This window comes from Chamaea fasciata, unplaced genomic scaffold, assembly GCF_029207755.1.
Source record: "Chamaea fasciata isolate MVZ Bird 193981 ecotype frontalis unplaced genomic scaffold, bChaFas1.0.hap1 SCAF_2, whole genome shotgun sequence".
In the NCBI taxonomy this organism is placed as follows: Eukaryota; Metazoa; Chordata; class Aves; order Passeriformes; family Sylviidae; genus Chamaea; species Chamaea fasciata.
In genome coordinates, this window is record NW_027094087.1 from 37,979,221 (window position 1) to 37,997,334 (window position 18,114).

Genomic DNA, 18,114 nt, shown 5'->3' on the forward strand with positions numbered 1-18,114 from the left:
TTCTTTTAACAGCACTATCTTATCTGTTGAAAGCTTCCCTTTGTAACCATCTAAAGCACTACAGATATTTTCTGTGAGAAGGTTTTAAACTCCCCAGAATAAACAGATGGTCTATTGGTATTTGTATGTCAGAAGCTAGCAGTTTATATGGTAAAATACACTAGATTAAGTCTTTGGCATTGGAGGGAAAGTTAATGGATAAGATTATCATGTGATAGCTTTACTCTAGTAAGATCCACATAATTAATCAAGACCAGTGTAGCTATAATAACATAAAGATGCCATATAACTATGGGCAAACTCTTTGGTTAGTGGATTTGTTACTTAAATGAAGGGAAAAGTTGGCTTTCAGGGAGTGTTATGTATGAAATCTTGATTTTAGCTGTACTAATGCAGTTAACTTGCAGCTCACATGGGAATGGGGATACCACATTGCCCTGCAGCTTTGATCCACCTTTTGGAGAAACACATGGAATTCCTACCTCTGCTGTAGATGTACGGTGAGCCTGGTTATCCAACAGACCAAGGCTAACGTGTTCACACTAAGGAAATCAGTGAGAGTACAATGGGTTTCTTTACACCTATTTAAATTTGCTGTAGAGTTGGGTTATTCATAGAGGTACTATGAATAACATTATGCTAGCTACAAGTCTTCCTGAAGGACAAGTAACATGGAAAATAAGCGCAATCCTTAAAAGAAGAAGGGACTCGAAAAAGGAATAAACATACATTGGCAAAGCTGTTGTGTAGATTCACAAAGGGTTATATTGCCCAATGCATGTATTCTTAGATATTCTTCAGTATTTACCTTAAAGACATTGCTGAATTTGAGGAATCAAATAATATGGCATACGCATTCTGACATCTCTTTTTAAAAACTGCACTTTGGGAAAACTCATCAGCTTCCTTCTCAAATAAATTTGAAGAGATGCAGCCAAATTACTGAGTCCCCACATACATTTTTCCTTGAAAATGTTAGATGTCTTTCACTGACAGAAATTTCATTGACATAGGAATTATACTCATATATTAATTAACCTGACTGTTATGTGAGCCCACTTGTCCATGAAATGAACTTATAGAACTAACCTTATAGGCCACATTTACAAGAAAGAGCTTTCCATATCAGATCCTTAAACATTACTACAGTAACTTCTAATAAATATTTCTCAGCAGCTGGTACTCTAGGACCTCTTCAGGAATTAATTTAATGTTTGAAAAAAAAAATTTAGGGCTCTAGATTTGAATTCCCCATTGTACTTAGAGGCCAGGTAAGCACAAAAGGCCATTTGAATACATTCCCTGGTTTTATTTTCACCATGACACTCCAACATAATTGTATCGAGGACAAATCCTGCCCTTACATGATGTTCATTGACCTTCACAACAACCAAGAACTTTAGCTTTCATCTCAAATTGGTGTTGAGGGATAGGTTTTGCCATCAGATCTGTTACCTTCAACAGGAGTGCATAGATGTACCTATACTCAGCATTTCACTCAAACACTTAACAGCCCCACAGGGTTGTCTGAATGTTCCTGGGCAAGAAGGATTAAACAGAGCAACTGTGTCCTGTCAAACAAGGCAGAGCAGTCAGCCAGAGTGAAAACATGTCAGGCAGCCCTCCAAAATAAAAGCAGATAGAGCACCTTTTTTGTCTGAAGTCATGTACAGGAATGCACAAGTCTGGGGACTGGTCTGTGCACCAGGCACACGGCAGTGCAGCCAATTGTGGCTTCATCCCTACTGCTCTGGGAGGCTCAGGATGCCTGTCCTGTGGGTGCTGGAGGAGCTCATCCAGCCTTGCTACCCAGGCACACAGCACACCAGCAACACGAAGATCCACACGTGTCCACTCAAAGGCCGTCACTTGCTGCGTGCTCAATTCTTCAGCACACAGGAGGCTGGGCCATTACGGGAAGAACAGTCATTTAAGCTTTCGCTCTTTTAAAGGAGCTCCTTGCAATGAAAATGCCAGCTTGCCAAATGCTATTTCATGTTGAGTTTCTTTTTGTTTTTTTTTTTTTTTTTTTTTTTTTTTTTTTTTTTTTTTTTTTTTTTTTGTTTTTGGCTTGGTTTGGTTTTGCTTTGTTTGTTTTGGTTTTGGGGATTTTTTTCAGTTTTGTTTGGCTTTGTTTTTGGTTTTTTAAAGATGAAATTTTTAAGTCCAAATCAACCTGCTTTTTTCAGCTTGCCTGACCTTTTCTGGACCCAGAATGCCTAATTAAAAAATTAAGATGAATTAAGCTTTTGCCATGGTTGAAACTTTTATTGTGGTGGGAGGAATCCTGTCCATGTCATCCCTGTCCCTGCAGCTGCCAGACCTCCATGCTGCCGTGGGAGGGAGCAGCGCTCTTGGCTGTGCTGCCCGAGCTGGTAGTGGTTCCCACTAAGTGATTTGGATGCAGTGGGAAAGGTCAGCCCTTGCCTGGGCCTGGTGCAATTCCTGCTGTGCTGCATCTGACCAGGCAGGGAAAATGTTCACTGCCACTCATGTCTCACACTCCCTCTACATAGCCTACATCTCCCTGGGCACAGGAGACAGGTCTGGGGACATTTTCTGGCACAGAAGCCATGGGGTGCAGGGTGAATTGTATTTTATAGTGTTTTATCCTTCTTGTCCTGCACCCATAGTGGGAGTGGCTTTTGATTGTGAGAACTGTAGGAGAGTGGTCATGGCTCCCGAGTACTACCAGGGACTTAGAGCCTGGTGGCACAGACAACCATGCTCCAGGGGCTAGGAGGGGTCCCAGGTGGTTTTTCAGCTCACTGACAAAGATTTACCTTCTGCAGGTGGGCAGCAGCCCTGCCTGAGGCTCCCACATCCTGCCTGCCTTGTCTTTTGCCTTTACAGCTGAGATAGACAAAGATACACATTTAGGGCAGGAGTTTCTTGATCTATTTCAGAGATGCCTTTGGGTGAGTGGGACTGGGCCTTATTTTCCCCTTTGAGTGCAAGGGAAGCACTTTCTATCACCTGTGCTGGAAATGCTGAAGTGAGGAGAGAGCAACACACCTCCTGGTCACCTCCTTGCTTCAGTATGTCCACCCAGGAATCTGGGCACAGCCACTGCAGTGGGACACCAGGCATCTGTCTGCATCCTCTCCCTCCTGTGAAAGCACCAGATGCCAGGGCAGGACAAAGGATTTGTGGATAGGAGTCAGATACAATGGAGGGACTGAGCAACATAAGCAAAAAATACCTGCAAGGGCAGCAGGCAATAGAGCTGGTGTTGTGAGGGGCAGCCAAGGGAGGTGCCTTTCCACTTACCTTGTAGGGGGAGGTGAGCAGAGAGGGACTAAAAGGGTGGATGTGCTGCATGGCAGTCCCTCATCATCACCACCAGCAGTGAAGCAGTTAAGATATGAGGAGCCCTTTTTTTTTTTTTCCTACATCTCAAAATAGCACAAGGCAGCCTTTGAGCACAGGCAGTGATGTGCTGACATTTGTCCCTTTAAAACATCCCCTCCACCACCCCTTCTGCTCAGTTCATGGGGCAGGAAGAGCCGCCCACTTGGAGATGGGGCCCGGAAAGCCTCTCGAGGAATGGGACACTTCCTCAGGGCTGACCTTCTAAAAATAGTCTGGTAGGGATGAATACTTGTGTAAAACAGCCTGCAACCCAATGTGATGTTGTACATGCTGGAATCTCGATAGGCTGGAATCTCTTTAGGCTAGAAGGAGGTGTGATGTGAAGGAGGCAAGGAGGAAAGGAGAAGCCAGCTGTCTGATTTCTGGCTTCCCATTCGGGGTCTCTGACAGTGAGGGGAGTGGGGCAAATATCTCCAGGGTGTGGTCCAGGACAGTGCATGAGCTTGGGGACCTAGCCAGCCCTCTTGGGGTAGCTAACTCTTGAGGGTACACAGTTCTCAGCTTTAATTTTTGCAGAATCCCAGAGCAAATTGCTCTGCTGCAAGATTCCATCAACCCATTGACCAGGAGCTAAAATAGCATTTTTTGTTAACCATTATTGGTTAACCCTTTCTGATGGTAAAACCATATCTTCAGTCAGTAAGAATAAATCACAGCTCTCTGGCAAAGACGCAGGCTGAGCTCCTGGAAGATGACAGATGTTCATTTTCCTCAAGCCCCCCCCTCCTAAAAGATCACCATAATTTTAATTTACTCAGATGAATGAGCAATTGACTAAACAGACATTCAATATAAAATTCATAGTAAGAAAAGAGACACTTGGGATAATTTTGATTGATTTACTTGGCAGAGTTTTGATAGCTACTGAAAAACATACTATTCATGTTTAGGTGAAAAATAAATGGAGTCAAATAAGTGTCACTGCATAGTACTAGGAGGTATATACAGCCACATGTAAAAATGCATAAACACAAACACTTCTGTACAGCAACTTTTCTTTTCGGTCTGTATAGAGAAACACTGGTTTATAATATGGGGAAAATATAAAGCAGACATACATGCAACAAGGACATGACAGTTACATAGGTCCCACCTGCCTCCCAACAGCTGAAATAACAATTATAACAATAATTCTAATAATAAAAGCCTTTTTCGGGGAAAAAATTTGAAACCTGGAATGTTTTCATGTTGAGGTTTCCAGAGAGCTTCAGATGTGAAAAATATCTGAAGGTGGTTTAAAGGCTTGATTCAAAGCCCTGTGAAGGCAATGGAAAAACTCCATTGGTTTCAGTGAGCTTGGGCTCAGACCCAGCTCTATTTAACTATGATCCCATTCTGCCCTCCCCCAAAACCCAAAGTTGAAATCTGCAGATAAAAATAAACAATCATATCATACAAAACTTTGTATATAGAATACAAAAGGTAACAGTTCACTTTTTGTATAAAATACAACTTTTTGATAGTATATTTATTTCACATATGTATAAATATAACCCAAATAATATGATTTTTATTATTCCTACCAAAATATTATTACTTTTTGTTGTTGTTTTTACAAAAGTTTACAAAACAAATAATTCTTTATATTTACAACCCAATACTGTGAAGAGTGCCCAGTCAATGATGAAAAATAGACTTTAAGGGTAGTGCACTTAGCCATTGCAAAGAAAGAAAAAAGAAGACACTAGCTCCATTCAGATACAAGTGTTCTGAAGAAATGATACTGGATTCAAGTTTTGGTTGCAAGAGTCTTTCACAAGCTCTCATTTCAAATGTATCAGGCATATATATACACAGGACTGGAAATGGCCTCTACCTTTTTTGAATTTACTGAAGACAGGATGTAATTTTGCTCCCAGGGATGGCACTCACAGCCCAGTGTCTTTTGCACTCCAGGCTGAGGCCAACAGGACAACACTCAGCATTGAGTCCACCACTGCATAATATAGAACCATAGAATCATAGAATATCCTGAGTTGGAAGGGACCCACGAGAATCATTGAGTCCAATTCCTGACTCCTTAGGACCAGCTCCTCAGCTGAACAATTTTTTTTTTCATCATTTGAGGATCTGGAAATCAGTCTGGCCTTAGTACAGAAACCAGTGGTGGCTTTTTCACTGGCATGCGAGGGTAGTTGAAGTTACCAGACTAACAGTGCCCATTGCTCATGGTGATACTAACTCAGCCTTGGCCTCAGTGGCATCCATTGCAGTTGTCTGTTCCTACCAGAGGGCTGGCAGTCACTGCTGACCTGCTCGTGGACAGGGAGTGTGTGAGGCAGACAAGCCAATCTTCCTTTCACTTCAAACTCATGCAGCTACTACTTCAGTCTAGTTTTGCACGATTTATACAGGACACTTTTGTTACATCTCATCTGTATCTCTCCAAGCTTAGGTGGGAACCCAGTGGCCTGAGCTGAAAAGCTCTTCAAAGACTTGGCAAAACTTGTACTGACATATCAAAGGAACTTCATGCACCCCAGCCAAAACTGGGGAGAAGATAGAGCTTTCTGGGCAGCTGAGTCACCACATTACAGAATGCAGGGGTGTGCAGTGATCACTAGCTGGGTTGGCAAAAGGGATTCTTCAGCAGGCTTTTTTGTCCCTCTTACTTCTCTGGGAATAAGAACCTCAACTGGCATATCTAACTAAATGCCCTTATTACACCTTTTGTGGAGGTGCTGGTGCTCGTTTGTGTGACAATGCTGCTTGAAACATCCTGAAAAATTGTGCCCATTTGATATGACAGGGTGAAATGACTGGAAAAGCCTTATTAAAACCCCTTGCAAGAAGTAGGTCAGATAAGTGCAGAGGCTATTGTCAAAGAGTCTACTCATCCCACTGCCACTAACAAGGATGAATAAAGCACTTGCACAGGCTGAGCAATGCCTCTTGGCACCAAGGCATGTGAACGTAGGCATTGTATTCCTTTGCCACATCTAGTTTTAGCTAATTCAGAGGAGGCTGTGAAATACATTGCACCGTATCATTTGAAAGAACAGCATTTCCATTTGAATTGCAAGATCTGTTCTCATCCATGAATCCTGTCTGAATCACTGTGGAGCTGCTTTATAGTGACATAGCATATCTTTCTGATGCCATTACTGACCAAGTCTATAGCAACAAATTTATTATAGTCAAGACTATTCCCTGGCAGGTGAGGGGCAGCCTGTATCCTTACTGATCTGCTCTGTTGGCCTTCAAGGCAAGGTGGCTGCAAACTGCTCACAGGAATGGTCCTTGCCCCAGGATGCCTTCCTAGTGATGCACAGAAATTGCTCAGGGCAATATTAGCTGGTCCATCCCCAAACCCAGAACAGATGATTGAATCCAGTGCCCAGAAATAATCCCCAGAACTGTTGCATGTACAAACACAGATGTGGCTGATGGAGCCTCCTGCTGTGAGTTATAATTGATGTGCATGCTAGTTTCAGGGGCGGAGCCTCCTGTACTCCAGACAGAGGCTGTGGGGACCTGGGCCATCACCAGAACTCTTTCAACTCCCCCTATAGGGCCAAGGAGAAAACAGGATGGAACCAAAATGCTGTGCAATCAAAATGGCAGCTTCCCCTTAGGCATGTAGATGATGGCATTTTGTCTGGGCTAAACCTGGTTTGAGAGAAGAAGATTAGGCTGAACTACCTGATTGATACTTGGCATGATTTGAGATGAAAACGAGGACAGTGGCTTAGCTGAGCCACTTTAGGCATTTGCCCTCCTCTAAGCTGGACTGGGAAAGTAGTCGGGGTCAAATCAGGAGCACCCTTCTCACTCAAGTTTTTATTAAGTCACTGGAGTCCCTGGGGAAGGGCAAGGTGGCAAAGTGAGGATCCTGAGCTTTGGTAGTAGTTCATCTCATGCTTCCCTCAATGCCCAGAATGACTGCACTGCTGGCAGAACAGCAGCATCTTCTAATACTCACTGCAAACACTGATGAAAGGGAGAACACAAATGCTAGAGCACACCGAGTAACATGCTGGATGTTCTGTTTCCTTCTTCCCTTGGATGAGACCACTTACCCTGCTGTGTGCTACAAAAGGTACGGGGTTTATAACAAAATTATTGGGAAAGCAAATGTAAATTTGTACTGTGCAGAAGTAAACAGTTTTGTAATGCCATGAGATTTACACAGGCTTGATGCTGCCAGGGCTGAGCAGTCCCAAGGAAGTTAAGGGCTGTGAACATGATGACTGAAGAGCTGTGGACCACTTGGGGTCTTACTTGCACTCAGAGAAATGATGTTCCACAGCCCATTCCACTGTCTGGTGCTTCCCTGGGTGGGAAGCTGAACACGTTTTTTTCCCAGAGCCCCTCTGAGAAGAACCAATGAGTTTGCAATGGGCTGGGCATAGGTGTGGGGAACAGACCCTTCACATGTTTTCACTCCTTTGTGGAAGGCAGGAATATCACTGTCACTTCAGTTTTGTTCCTAGAGCTGCTCTTCAAACAGGGCAGTTGCTCTATGTTGTATTTTAAAAGACAGCCCAGTTACTGGAGTGTAAATTAATAAAGCAGGTTGTTGGCATCTAAAGAGAAAGCTAATGTCTTTGCTGCCTCTTCATCTGGTTCCCTCTTGGTACTGTCCCTTACGAGTGGTTCCCTAAAATTTCATCGAGGTTGATGTCTTTCATCCAGTCATCATTACCAGGTTCTGTTTTCAGTAAAGAGTCTATAAAATCCGAGTCACTGTTGAGCGCAGGTCCTATACTGTCACCCTGCTGGTTCAGAAAGTCAAACGCTAGGTCATTACCATGGTCGCTTCCTTGGTAAGCCCGGGAAGTTTGGTTGGAAGTTGTGAAACCAGTTGATGGCAGAGATGATGGTGGTGTCATACTTGTTCCTGGCTGATTCAAGGTAGGCACAGTCTGTCCCCTCAGCTGACTGGGTCTTATGCTGAGCCCTCGTAGTGAGCCAGCAGATTGTCCATTTAGACTCTGGTGCATTTGGTTGAGAGGGGGCCTCATTTGGACTCCCGCTGTTAACTGGTTAGGAGGTGCCAATGCACGCTGAGGAAAATGCTGGTTGCCAACGTTGCGCTGCAAAGACTGGTTAGGATACGGAGTGCCGGTAGGGAAACGGACCCCTGCAGGTTTCAGTGCGTCCTGCTGCTTCACTGCAGCCTCTTGTGGGGCCCAGTTCTGGGCATTGGCAGTAGCCGTGATCATCACATTGGCCGGCCGCTGAGCAGGGATACCTGTCGCTCCATGGGTCAAGCCTGGCCTTATTTGCTGAGAGTTGACCACTGATCCTGTCCCAAAAGCCACCCCGTTGTTCCCCTGTGTCATGGTTTGCTGCCGGGACACCAAGGGGTTATTCTGACTGGGCAGAACTTGATTTTGGTTTCTGTGTGGCTGCATTTGGTTCATTCCTGAAGTCACATTGTATGTGCTTGGTTGGTTGCAAGGAAGGTTCCCGTAGCAGCCCATACTCCGAGCAGCAGGAACAGAAGGCATTCGGGTTCCAGCAGGGGTGGACATGAGGCTGGAGCTCTGGGGCATGATGCTGTGAGTTGAAATTGGGTTGGATAAAGACATGTTGTTGGAGCTCATGCTCACAGCTGGCGAACCACCTGGAAAGGAGATAACAGCAGTGTTACAACAAGCATGAGTGCATGAATATGTGGTGTCATTCAACTACATACAGCACAAAAATCTAGTTTTCTATGAGCAGAGTTTCTTGAAGAAGACACTTTGCTCTTAAGAGGACTTACATGAACTTGCTCAAGGCCTTGAAGATGCCTATCATCCAAAGGGTGGTTTGGTCTATACTAAGCCACCTGTGGTCTTTCCATCCCTTCAGAGGAGAGCACATGAGCTAAAACTGGTGCTCACTGTAAGATAAATATTGAAGCAGGGAAGGACAGACAGAACCACTGGGCAGGAGAGAAGACTTTCCTACCTTCCTTTACAGAAGCACTAGACACATCAGACAGGACAAAGCCTCTCTAAGTGATCAGAGATCAAGAACTTTTCTTCCTTCCTTATAGGGCATGGCTCATCCTGGTTCCCTCTAGAGACAATGGGGAGTGAGAGGCACTTTCATTAGGCTCCTTTACCACCTTTCTTAGACACCTATATCAGCAGCATCCATCCTTTTTTGGGAATATCTGTCCCAGATGACAGCAGGAGCCAAAATTGCATCTCACACATTTGCATCTGTGTGCTAGGACAGGAGCTTATCCCAGTGTGATGTGATGTCCTCCCACATGGTGGCTGAGCAGGCATGAGGACATGACTCAGTTCTGTGCCTGGTGAGCCCCACACATGCCCCTTCTAAACTCTCTTTCCAGCTGGGCCATGGCTATTTGCTCCTGCAGAAACAGACTTGCCCGAGAGGCAACCACACATGATGTGCCAGCACTTGCTGCACCTGAACATCCCCTTTTGTGCATCAGAAAACTACAAGTTACGAGTTGGCTTGAATTTATCACTCCTGCCTGATTCTGCCCAATGGCGGATTTTCCTGTACCTGACATCTGCCAATGGATGACAGGAAGTGAGAATTTTCTTGCCTTCAGCCACCAAACCTTGACACCAGCTCACTTCTTTGGCTACATAGCCTCTATTTTGAGGCCACAGTAGGTAATTTATACCATGAAGGCTCAGTGCTTATGCAGTGCAGGACTGAATTAATCCCTGGGAGACTGGTTGAAAAACAAAATCACTTTTTAAACATAGCCAGTGTAGATGGCACTGTGGAGAACCCTCTCTGCTCACAATCAGCTGCTCCATAGTGTAATTCCTTTTGCTACTGTTGCTTTCAGTACAAACCCTACAAGAAGCACAGCTCAGAAAAGTCAGGTTCAAGGCAAATGAAAGGAGATGTTTCTTCACACAATGTGTGGGTCAGCTGAGGAAATCTGTGCCACATGGCACAGTACAAGCTAAATTCTCACACCTCTTTGGGTGGCCCCCAAAGTGTGAGAAAAGCTGTCAAGTGAGCTTGCTACCAAGGTACCACTGCATTTCAGGATTTCGCTGAGCCTTTCCCAGAGGAGGAACAAGGAGATTTGCTATTTCATAGGGTGCAACTAATAGCAATTGTTGGGCATGAGACACTGCCTTGGTTTGATCCTTCATACATATGGCAAAACCAGATGGAATTTGACTAACTTCAGTTTCGTCACCAAATCTTATTATATATTGGTCTGTGTGATTAATTTTATTAGTTGGTCCATCATAAATTCCTTCCTACTAAACAGGTGCTTCAAGACTGTGTCATGCTTGCAGCATTCTCCAAACACTTCAGTCTCGGTGTGTGGCATGTTTTCCAGTCCTTTGGTCCTTTGGAGCTCCTGTCAGAACCTGACAGTTTTTGATGTTTGATTTCAGAGCTGTACATCATAGCTGGTCAAAGTAATAACTTTTGTACATCTCCAATGTGGATGTAAAATAAGCTCTGTTTTTCCAGTTCAGCATTATCTTGGACGATGTTTGAATATCTGGCTTCAATCACACAGCCTGCTCACAGTGATACCTGGAGACCTGTCAGCCATTTCCTTTTGAGCTACGTTAATTTTGTGTCACTCAAGTTTCTTAATCAAAATAGGCAGTAAGAAGTCCAGTGCTTTAACATACATAATCTGAACAACTATTGCCTTTAAGTTGCGGTTTCATTGAAAGAGATACCATACAAATTTGAAAAGATTCCTCTAACATCAGTCCATGTTGCTTGAAATTAGTTACATCTTCCCCTTCCTAAATTCTTTATTTTTGGGTCTGTGTCTGGTCCCCAGTAGTTTTGCTGAGTTCTGCATTAGGCTACTAGGGCTGCAATTACCTACTTAGTCTTTTAATTTTTATCTTGGCATTAGCAGTCTCCCTTGGTGTTTCAAGACTAAATAAAAGGTGACACTAAGAATTTGGAGAACCTCTCAGCCAGCTCTTTTAAAACTCTTTAAGACAAATCATGGGCATACATATTTAAAAAGTCTATGTTTAGGAGCAGCTGTTTAATATACTGTTCCTGTTGGAATTTCATGATAATGATGTTCAGCTCCCACAGACTGGAACCAAAGAAAAATATTATATATTTCTGCCTTTTCTGCATTATTTTTATACATATGCTATTTCCATTTAGTGATGGATGCAAAGGATTCATTTTTTTCCTTAAGCACTTAAATCATTATTAACACTGAGCATGGCTCCACAACCAGAGTGCTTGTATCAAATCAATACAAACATAGATACCTAAATTAAGAAGCTTCCCCTATCCTGAAGGCAGCCTGTTCCACAAAAAGGCTCTAAATCAAAGACACTTGACTGTAGAGGATCTAATTATCCTAAGAATTGTGTTTCCCTAACTTAAGCACTTAAATTCAGTCCCTGAGCTGGGCAGCCCCTGGGACAGGATATGCTACGGGGAGTCCATCTGCTTTTAGCCCAACAGGGACAACTGCATTCCCACAATCAGTGCTCAGCTGACAACCACATGATTAGCCCCATCTTTGGCTTTGCTGGTGGGTTGTGAATTTTTGGAACTACTGGAACTCCTCCTACTACTTCATCTCCTATGAAGACAGGCTGAGAGATTTGGCGTTGTTAAGTTGGGAGAAGAGAAGGCTCTGAGGTGATCCAGTACTTTCCAGTACCTGCAGGAGGCTACAGGAGACAGAGAGGGGGACTTTTTACAAGGACATGCAGTGACAGGACAAGGGAGAATGACTTTAAATTGACAGAGGATAGGTTTAGATAAGACATAGGGAAGAAATTTACTCAAGGGTGGTGAAACACTGGACTAGTGAAAGAGTTGTCAATGTCCCATCCCTGAAAGCATTCAAGGCCAGGTTGGCTGGGGCTCTGACTAACCTGGTCTAGTGACAGGTGTCCCTGCCCATTGCAGAAGGTTTGGAACTAGATGATCTTTAAGGTCCCTTCCAACCCAAACCTTTCTGTGATTATGTGATCTTTTTGCAGGGATGATAGGGATGGGGCCCTGATTTTTTGCTCCCTTGAGCCCATATTAAAGAGGAGGAATGGTACAGAATTCAGTGGCATTTCAAAAGATCTGGAACAGCAAGCTGGGGAGAGATGTTTCTCTCCCTCCAGCTGAACCACAGGTTTGTAGAGTCACTTCGTTGTCACTGGGATGAAGCCCCTCCTGGAGTCACCCTGCCAGCTGTTGAGCAAACCCCAGGGCTACCATCACACTGCTCCTGCAAATGCTACACTTTTTAAAGAACACAAGTGTTTTGGAAGGGGTTGCACTTGTTGCCAAAAGACAAAGCTTCCTCTTTCTTTGTTTTGCTATTTTTATGCTTTTATTTTTAACGCAAGTATTTTCCATTCTTATTTCTTCCAGATGGGAAGAAATGCCTTCCCCAGAAGCCCTGTGTACAGCAGCTGGGCACCCCAGGCTGCAGCAGTCCAGAGAAACAGCTTCCCTACCCTATTCACCTGCCCTTTTCTTGGGGGTTTCTTGCCATGGCATGCCACTGTGGGGAAAATATAGAGAAATAAAATACTTAACCAAGTTTCTCCTGCCTGTGCAATTTTCTTTAGCTTTTTGTTTCTTCTTCCCTGATCTGAGCAAAGCTATTCCCAGAAAAAGGGAACAGTTTCCCTACTGTTACTCCCTTATGCAAGAGTTTCCTAATCTCTCCATCTGGTAGCTTTGCTGGAAGCTCCCAGAACAGCCCTTTCTCCCAGGCTTGCCTGAAAGGCCACTGTCCTCCTGGGGCTCACTCAGCAGGGACTTGAGATTTGAATGGACAAGTGCTGCCATTCCCACATGTTTCAAACCAAGGAGACAGGACTCCAAATACCACAAGACTGGCAAAGAGTCCATCAGATTAACAACAAGAGCTGCCCATAACAGTGGTGATCTACTTACTTTGGAGCCTTTCACACATGTGGCTGCACTCACTTCCATTTTCTCCCTCAGGCTAGAAATGGATTGTTTTTAAGTAAAAAGCCAAGAGTCTCAGTTAATAATTTGATTCCAGGAACAAACCTTTAAACAACACACCAAATCACAAGATTCCCCAGCAAAATGCTGGGGTTGCCAAAGCATTTATTTTGGGGGTACAGGCCCAAGCCAATGAGTAGGGCCCTCACCATGGGCTTTTACACTGGGGTGCTTGAGCCAGTTTACTGGAGATTAACACCCAGGTCCATTAGAAAGCAGCAGTTTCCAGCAGCAGTTTCCAGGTTGCAGCAGGCTTATCGCTGCTAGAACTTTTAAGCAGAGCAAAGGAGTGCATGAAATCTGCTTGAGCAGCCCAACCTGGCCCATCCCTACAGAGCTGGGAGTCCCACACAGCTAGCAGATTGGGCAGAGGGCTGGCATGTGAGTAAGCTGCACTTCAGAGCTCATTAAAATCGTAATAGAAGCTGAAAAAGTTTTGCTACAAAGGACAGGTAAGAAGGAAAGGCTCAGATAACTGGCTGAATCTGCAGAGCCAACAGTTGTGGAAAAACAAACAAAAAACCTCTCTTCTTTTTCCTTAGCGTGTTGCATACAAAAATATACTAGAAGGCAAAGAATCCTTTTTATACTTACATGCACAGACACTTCTGCAGTATAAGGAACATGCTTTGGTCCCATCTGCTGCATTTCCCCCACCTCCTCTCTCCTCAGCACTTTTTCCTTACTCTGCCTTTGCTCTCTGAGTGGCCTTCAGCCAATCAGCAAGGTGAGCAGTATGAAAAGCCAAACAAGCAATCCTGTGCTTCAAAAACTAGACCATCCGAGGAGGTCAGGGCACAAGAGCTGAAGCAAAGGCCTAGTGCTGAAATATTGGTCATTTCCTTCCCTGAGCAGTTCCGGCAGAGAGCAAGGACTTTTACTCTACTTTTTGACTGATCTGTTGAAATGCTGCTTGTAGAGCAGCACTAATGCCACGAGCACAGCCTTTAAACAGACCAAAAGTACCACCCATGATGGTGCCATGTGGGGTACTTAAAAATCTGTATGAGGGTCACACTGTACATGAACTGCCATTTAATGGTTCTCATCTCAGTCTCTGAACCAAGATGCACCACATATGTGAGAGAGGCATCTGAACACAGTGAGGCTGCATAGTCAAGAAGACATCTCTGCATCAAGCATTTGCGTACGCATCTGTCCCAGATGGTGCTAATGGGAGGGGTACCAACCCTTCCTTCCCCATGTCTGAGAGATGTGGTATCAGCCTGGATGAAGCACCAGATCACACACCAGCACTTCTCAGTGGTGCAGGACAGTAAGGTAAATAGCACAGCCACCATCTACATGCTCTGTGGTGATGGAAGCTGATATCCAGAAAACCATGCTGCAGTCATTCCCATGCATGCATGGCTTTAACAGATGGTCTTCCAGCTGAAAGGAAGGAAGAAAGGAAAGAGTTGCATTGAGCCCATGACTACTTACCAGGATATTGGTTTGCTTGTTGCATGTTGACCACATTCCTTCTTTGGTCTTTATAATCTGGTGGTGGTCTTGTCAAATGTCTGTTCAGCTGGTCTTGTGGAGTTATTTTCTCCTAGAGGATTAGAGTGGAAGTACATTAATTTGCTTTTCTTTATGCTTTCCTGGCTCTGTGTTTTGCCAATCTCTTTCTTTTCACAGTGTGTACTAAACTGAAATATTTATTCCTTTCACCCTGTCTGGGCCATGGAAGAGTCACTGTGAAACTGTGCCATCACCTACTGAAGTCAATATGGAAATCTTTTTGCTGGTTGCATTGCGTTTGAATCTGTTCAACTTTTTTCTCAGCCTCTGGGAACAATGGCCGTGTCTGCACTGCAGTACAAAGTGTATTCCAATTTCAGCTTGTCACCCCATCCACAGCCGTGCCCATCCCTCCCCTCGCTCTGTCTTCCCACACTGGAGGGGCAACCACAAAACCCAGCAAAACCCTTGCTTTTTGCTCCCCCCCAGCTCTCCTCAGTGGGAATACCAGCAGGACACATGGCTTAGCAAGAATGGTGCTGGGCTGGCTGTTTTCATGCCATTCAACATTGCCCTGTGCTTCCCTGTACATGTGCAAGGTGCTGTCTTTCCTCTTACATTGGGAGTACAAGAACTGGGGCAAGGACAGCAGTGAAAGATGGCAGAAAAAATATTAATTGGGGAGTTTTATTTTTTATTTATTTTGAGCTTGCAGGGTACATGTCTCTGGTGAGAAGAAGATAAAAATCCAAGTCCTTGAACTGAAATCTGACTAACTGCCCTATGCTCATAAAGATCTGGAGAGAGCAGGCACCAGAGTCAGTGATCAGAATCAGGGTGGTTTGATGCCTCCAAAGTGCTACTGCTTACCCATGAGACATGGCTCCTTGGGATATGTGCCCCCATGGCAGGAAATTGTGAGTTTGGTGCACATGTAATTTTACTGGACAGCTGCTGGGACAGCATCACACCTCTTCTGCAATGTGCACAGGTTTTGTGCTCAGCTGCCAGAATGGCGAACCAGCTTCTCAGTGTGAAAAAGTCAGACCCTGGCTGATGATGCAAGGCCATCGGAGTAATTTGGGGGTAATCTGCCTGAAAAGAGCGTGCATATGGTGAATCTTCTAGTGAAAAATCTGTATTTTCTTCTCATGGGAGCACTTAAAAACACTGGGAGAAGAGCCTTTCTTATTAGAAAGGCGTTATTTAGACATTTCCACAATTCATGATGGGAGTGAGGGGTCTGATTAAGATTTGTAAGGTTTGTTTTTATATCCTGCTCAACCTGAATGCTTGTGAAGAAGACAGACTCCCAGGAAATCCCTGCAATTCATGTAAAAACCATAGACAAGCTTTATGTGTATTTCTATGTACACAATACAAAAGCAAAGCCAAGCTGATTAAATTTACATTTAATTTAAGATAAGCTATTTGAGCAATTGAGTTTTGGTTCTGCTAAAAATTCTGAGAGAAAACTGCAGCACAAAGAGCTGTCTTGAAACTTTGGTTTTCTTCTGCATAAATCAAAAAGTCAAGAACTATTTCCTTTATAAAATCCCCCATGTCTCCTAAAATGACCAGAAACTCCCAACTAGTCTCTCAGATACCAAAGGAGAGAGAACTGGCTACAGATATCTGGAAATGCAAAAATAAGCCCAGAGAAAGTAGGACTCATATGCGATTCCTGCCAAGCACACAAACTTGTGTTGAACCCCAAAATCAAGGTACCTGATCCTTGTTTACACACAGTCATTTTACACTCTGGTCAGTTTGGGCTGACTGGGTGACAGATCCTGGAAGTAAACTTTCCTGTGAGGTCAAAGTGGCAGAGCAGTGCACCTTGGTTTATCTTGCAAAGAAAACCATGGACAATATTCATTTGCCTCAAAACCAAGCATATGCTTGGACTGTTCTTGTAATGAAACTGCAGTAGCTTGGACACTTGAGTTGTTTCATATAGATTGAATAGGGTTTCAAAAAGGCTTAGAGAAGTGCTGAAAAATACAAGGCGCACTCTTGAAGTTCTAGACATTGCCAAAACAACCTTGAAGTTTTAGGGAGCTTTCTTCTTGGTGTCTTAGCTTTCTTTTCTATTGTTTTTATGACAATATTTTCCATGTAAAATAAGAAATAAGTAAACTTACAGCTTCTGCCAACATCTGCTGCTGTAGAAGGAGTTGTTTTTGCTCCATCATTTGCCGTTGCAGAGCCTGTTTCTTTTCCATCAGCTGCTGATTCAACAATGATTGCTGGGATGAGTTCATGTAACCACTTCCAGTGTTTGGATTTGAGCAAGAACTGGAGCTTGGAGTGGGGCCAGCTCCCTGGCCTACCACAGAGTGTTGTTCCTGAAACAGAAGAAATGGCTCGTGAAGGATGAAAATAATAACAAGCATCAAGAAAAGGAAATAATCCTTTTTATGTAATTAGCTGAAGTTCAGGACATAGCCCACAGACTGTCAGGACAAGTGACTGATACAAAGGCTTTGACAAAGTAAGAAGGGGATTGAGTAACTTCATCCCTCAGGAAAGACTCTGAAAATGTGCCAGGTGGTTCCAGTGGAAAACCTCAATATTGTACCAGGAGCTTGGGAAACATTACCAGAAGTAACAGAGCTGTCCTGGGGATCTTTCAGGAAACGTGCATCGGGCTGTACAGCAGTTTGTTTGACCACAAGGGAACAAACTCGGTGTCTGCTGGTTCCTACCATCTGGTGAACAGCAGCGAGAAGCTGCAGACTTATTGCTAGAAGTGCCATCTATTCTTAGAAAATACAGAGGTGGTAAGTTAATACTTCACAGTGGGGTGAATGGTGCTGCTTTCGACCCGTCATCTCCCTGACAAGAGCAGTCTCTGAGAGCCTGCTAATTAAATCCCATTAGCAACACGATTAAATAGGCTTAGACTGTATCAACTTCATCAAAATAAATGTGTAACTGGGAAGGACCTTGAAGAGTGTTTTAGGGTCTCTCTGGTCTTTGCAAGGAAACTAGATCTGCTTCCTCTTCCCAGTGTGCAGCTCCATAACAAAGGGATGGCAAAAAGTCATCTTGGAGGGCAATGGAGAAGGAAGGCACTGAGAACTCAAACCACGCTCATGTAAGATGAGAATGTACATGGAATGACAGTGTGCTGCTCCTTTTCTCATGACCATTATTTCCCTTGGCAGCAATATGTTTTCTTCCTACTTGCTCCAGCAGTGTTTGGTACTTGGGCCTTTACCAAATGTAGGAAATAGCTTTCTCAGTATACACACAAAAATACTCAGCCTATGTTGGATCACTCAATACCCACGTATTTCTTAGCCACACAGCTACAAAGAAAATGGGATACACTGAAGAGGTCACAACAGTCAGGAGATATCCATTCTC

General features: G+C 44.0%; 1 protein-coding gene across 2 annotated transcripts in view; it reads right to left on the reverse strand.

Annotated features, from left to right (window-relative positions):
• Positions 1–4,210: 4,210 nt before the first annotated feature.
• The window catches only part of MAML2 (mastermind like transcriptional coactivator 2), a 213,315-nt gene continuing 199,411 nt past the window's right edge, over positions 4,211–18,114 (reverse strand). For both annotated transcript variants that reach the window (XM_066175726.1, XM_066175725.1), the window contains exons 4-6: positions 16,887–17,090; positions 14,722–14,833; positions 4,211–8,941 (exon numbers count right to left, since the gene is read on the reverse strand). In XM_066175726.1, coding sequence (XP_066031823.1) covers positions 7,959–8,941; positions 14,722–14,833; positions 16,887–17,090 — 1,299 coding nt within the window. In that variant the 3' untranslated portion in view covers positions 4,211–7,958. The remainder of the gene's footprint in view (positions 8,942–14,721; positions 14,834–16,886; positions 17,091–18,114) is intronic.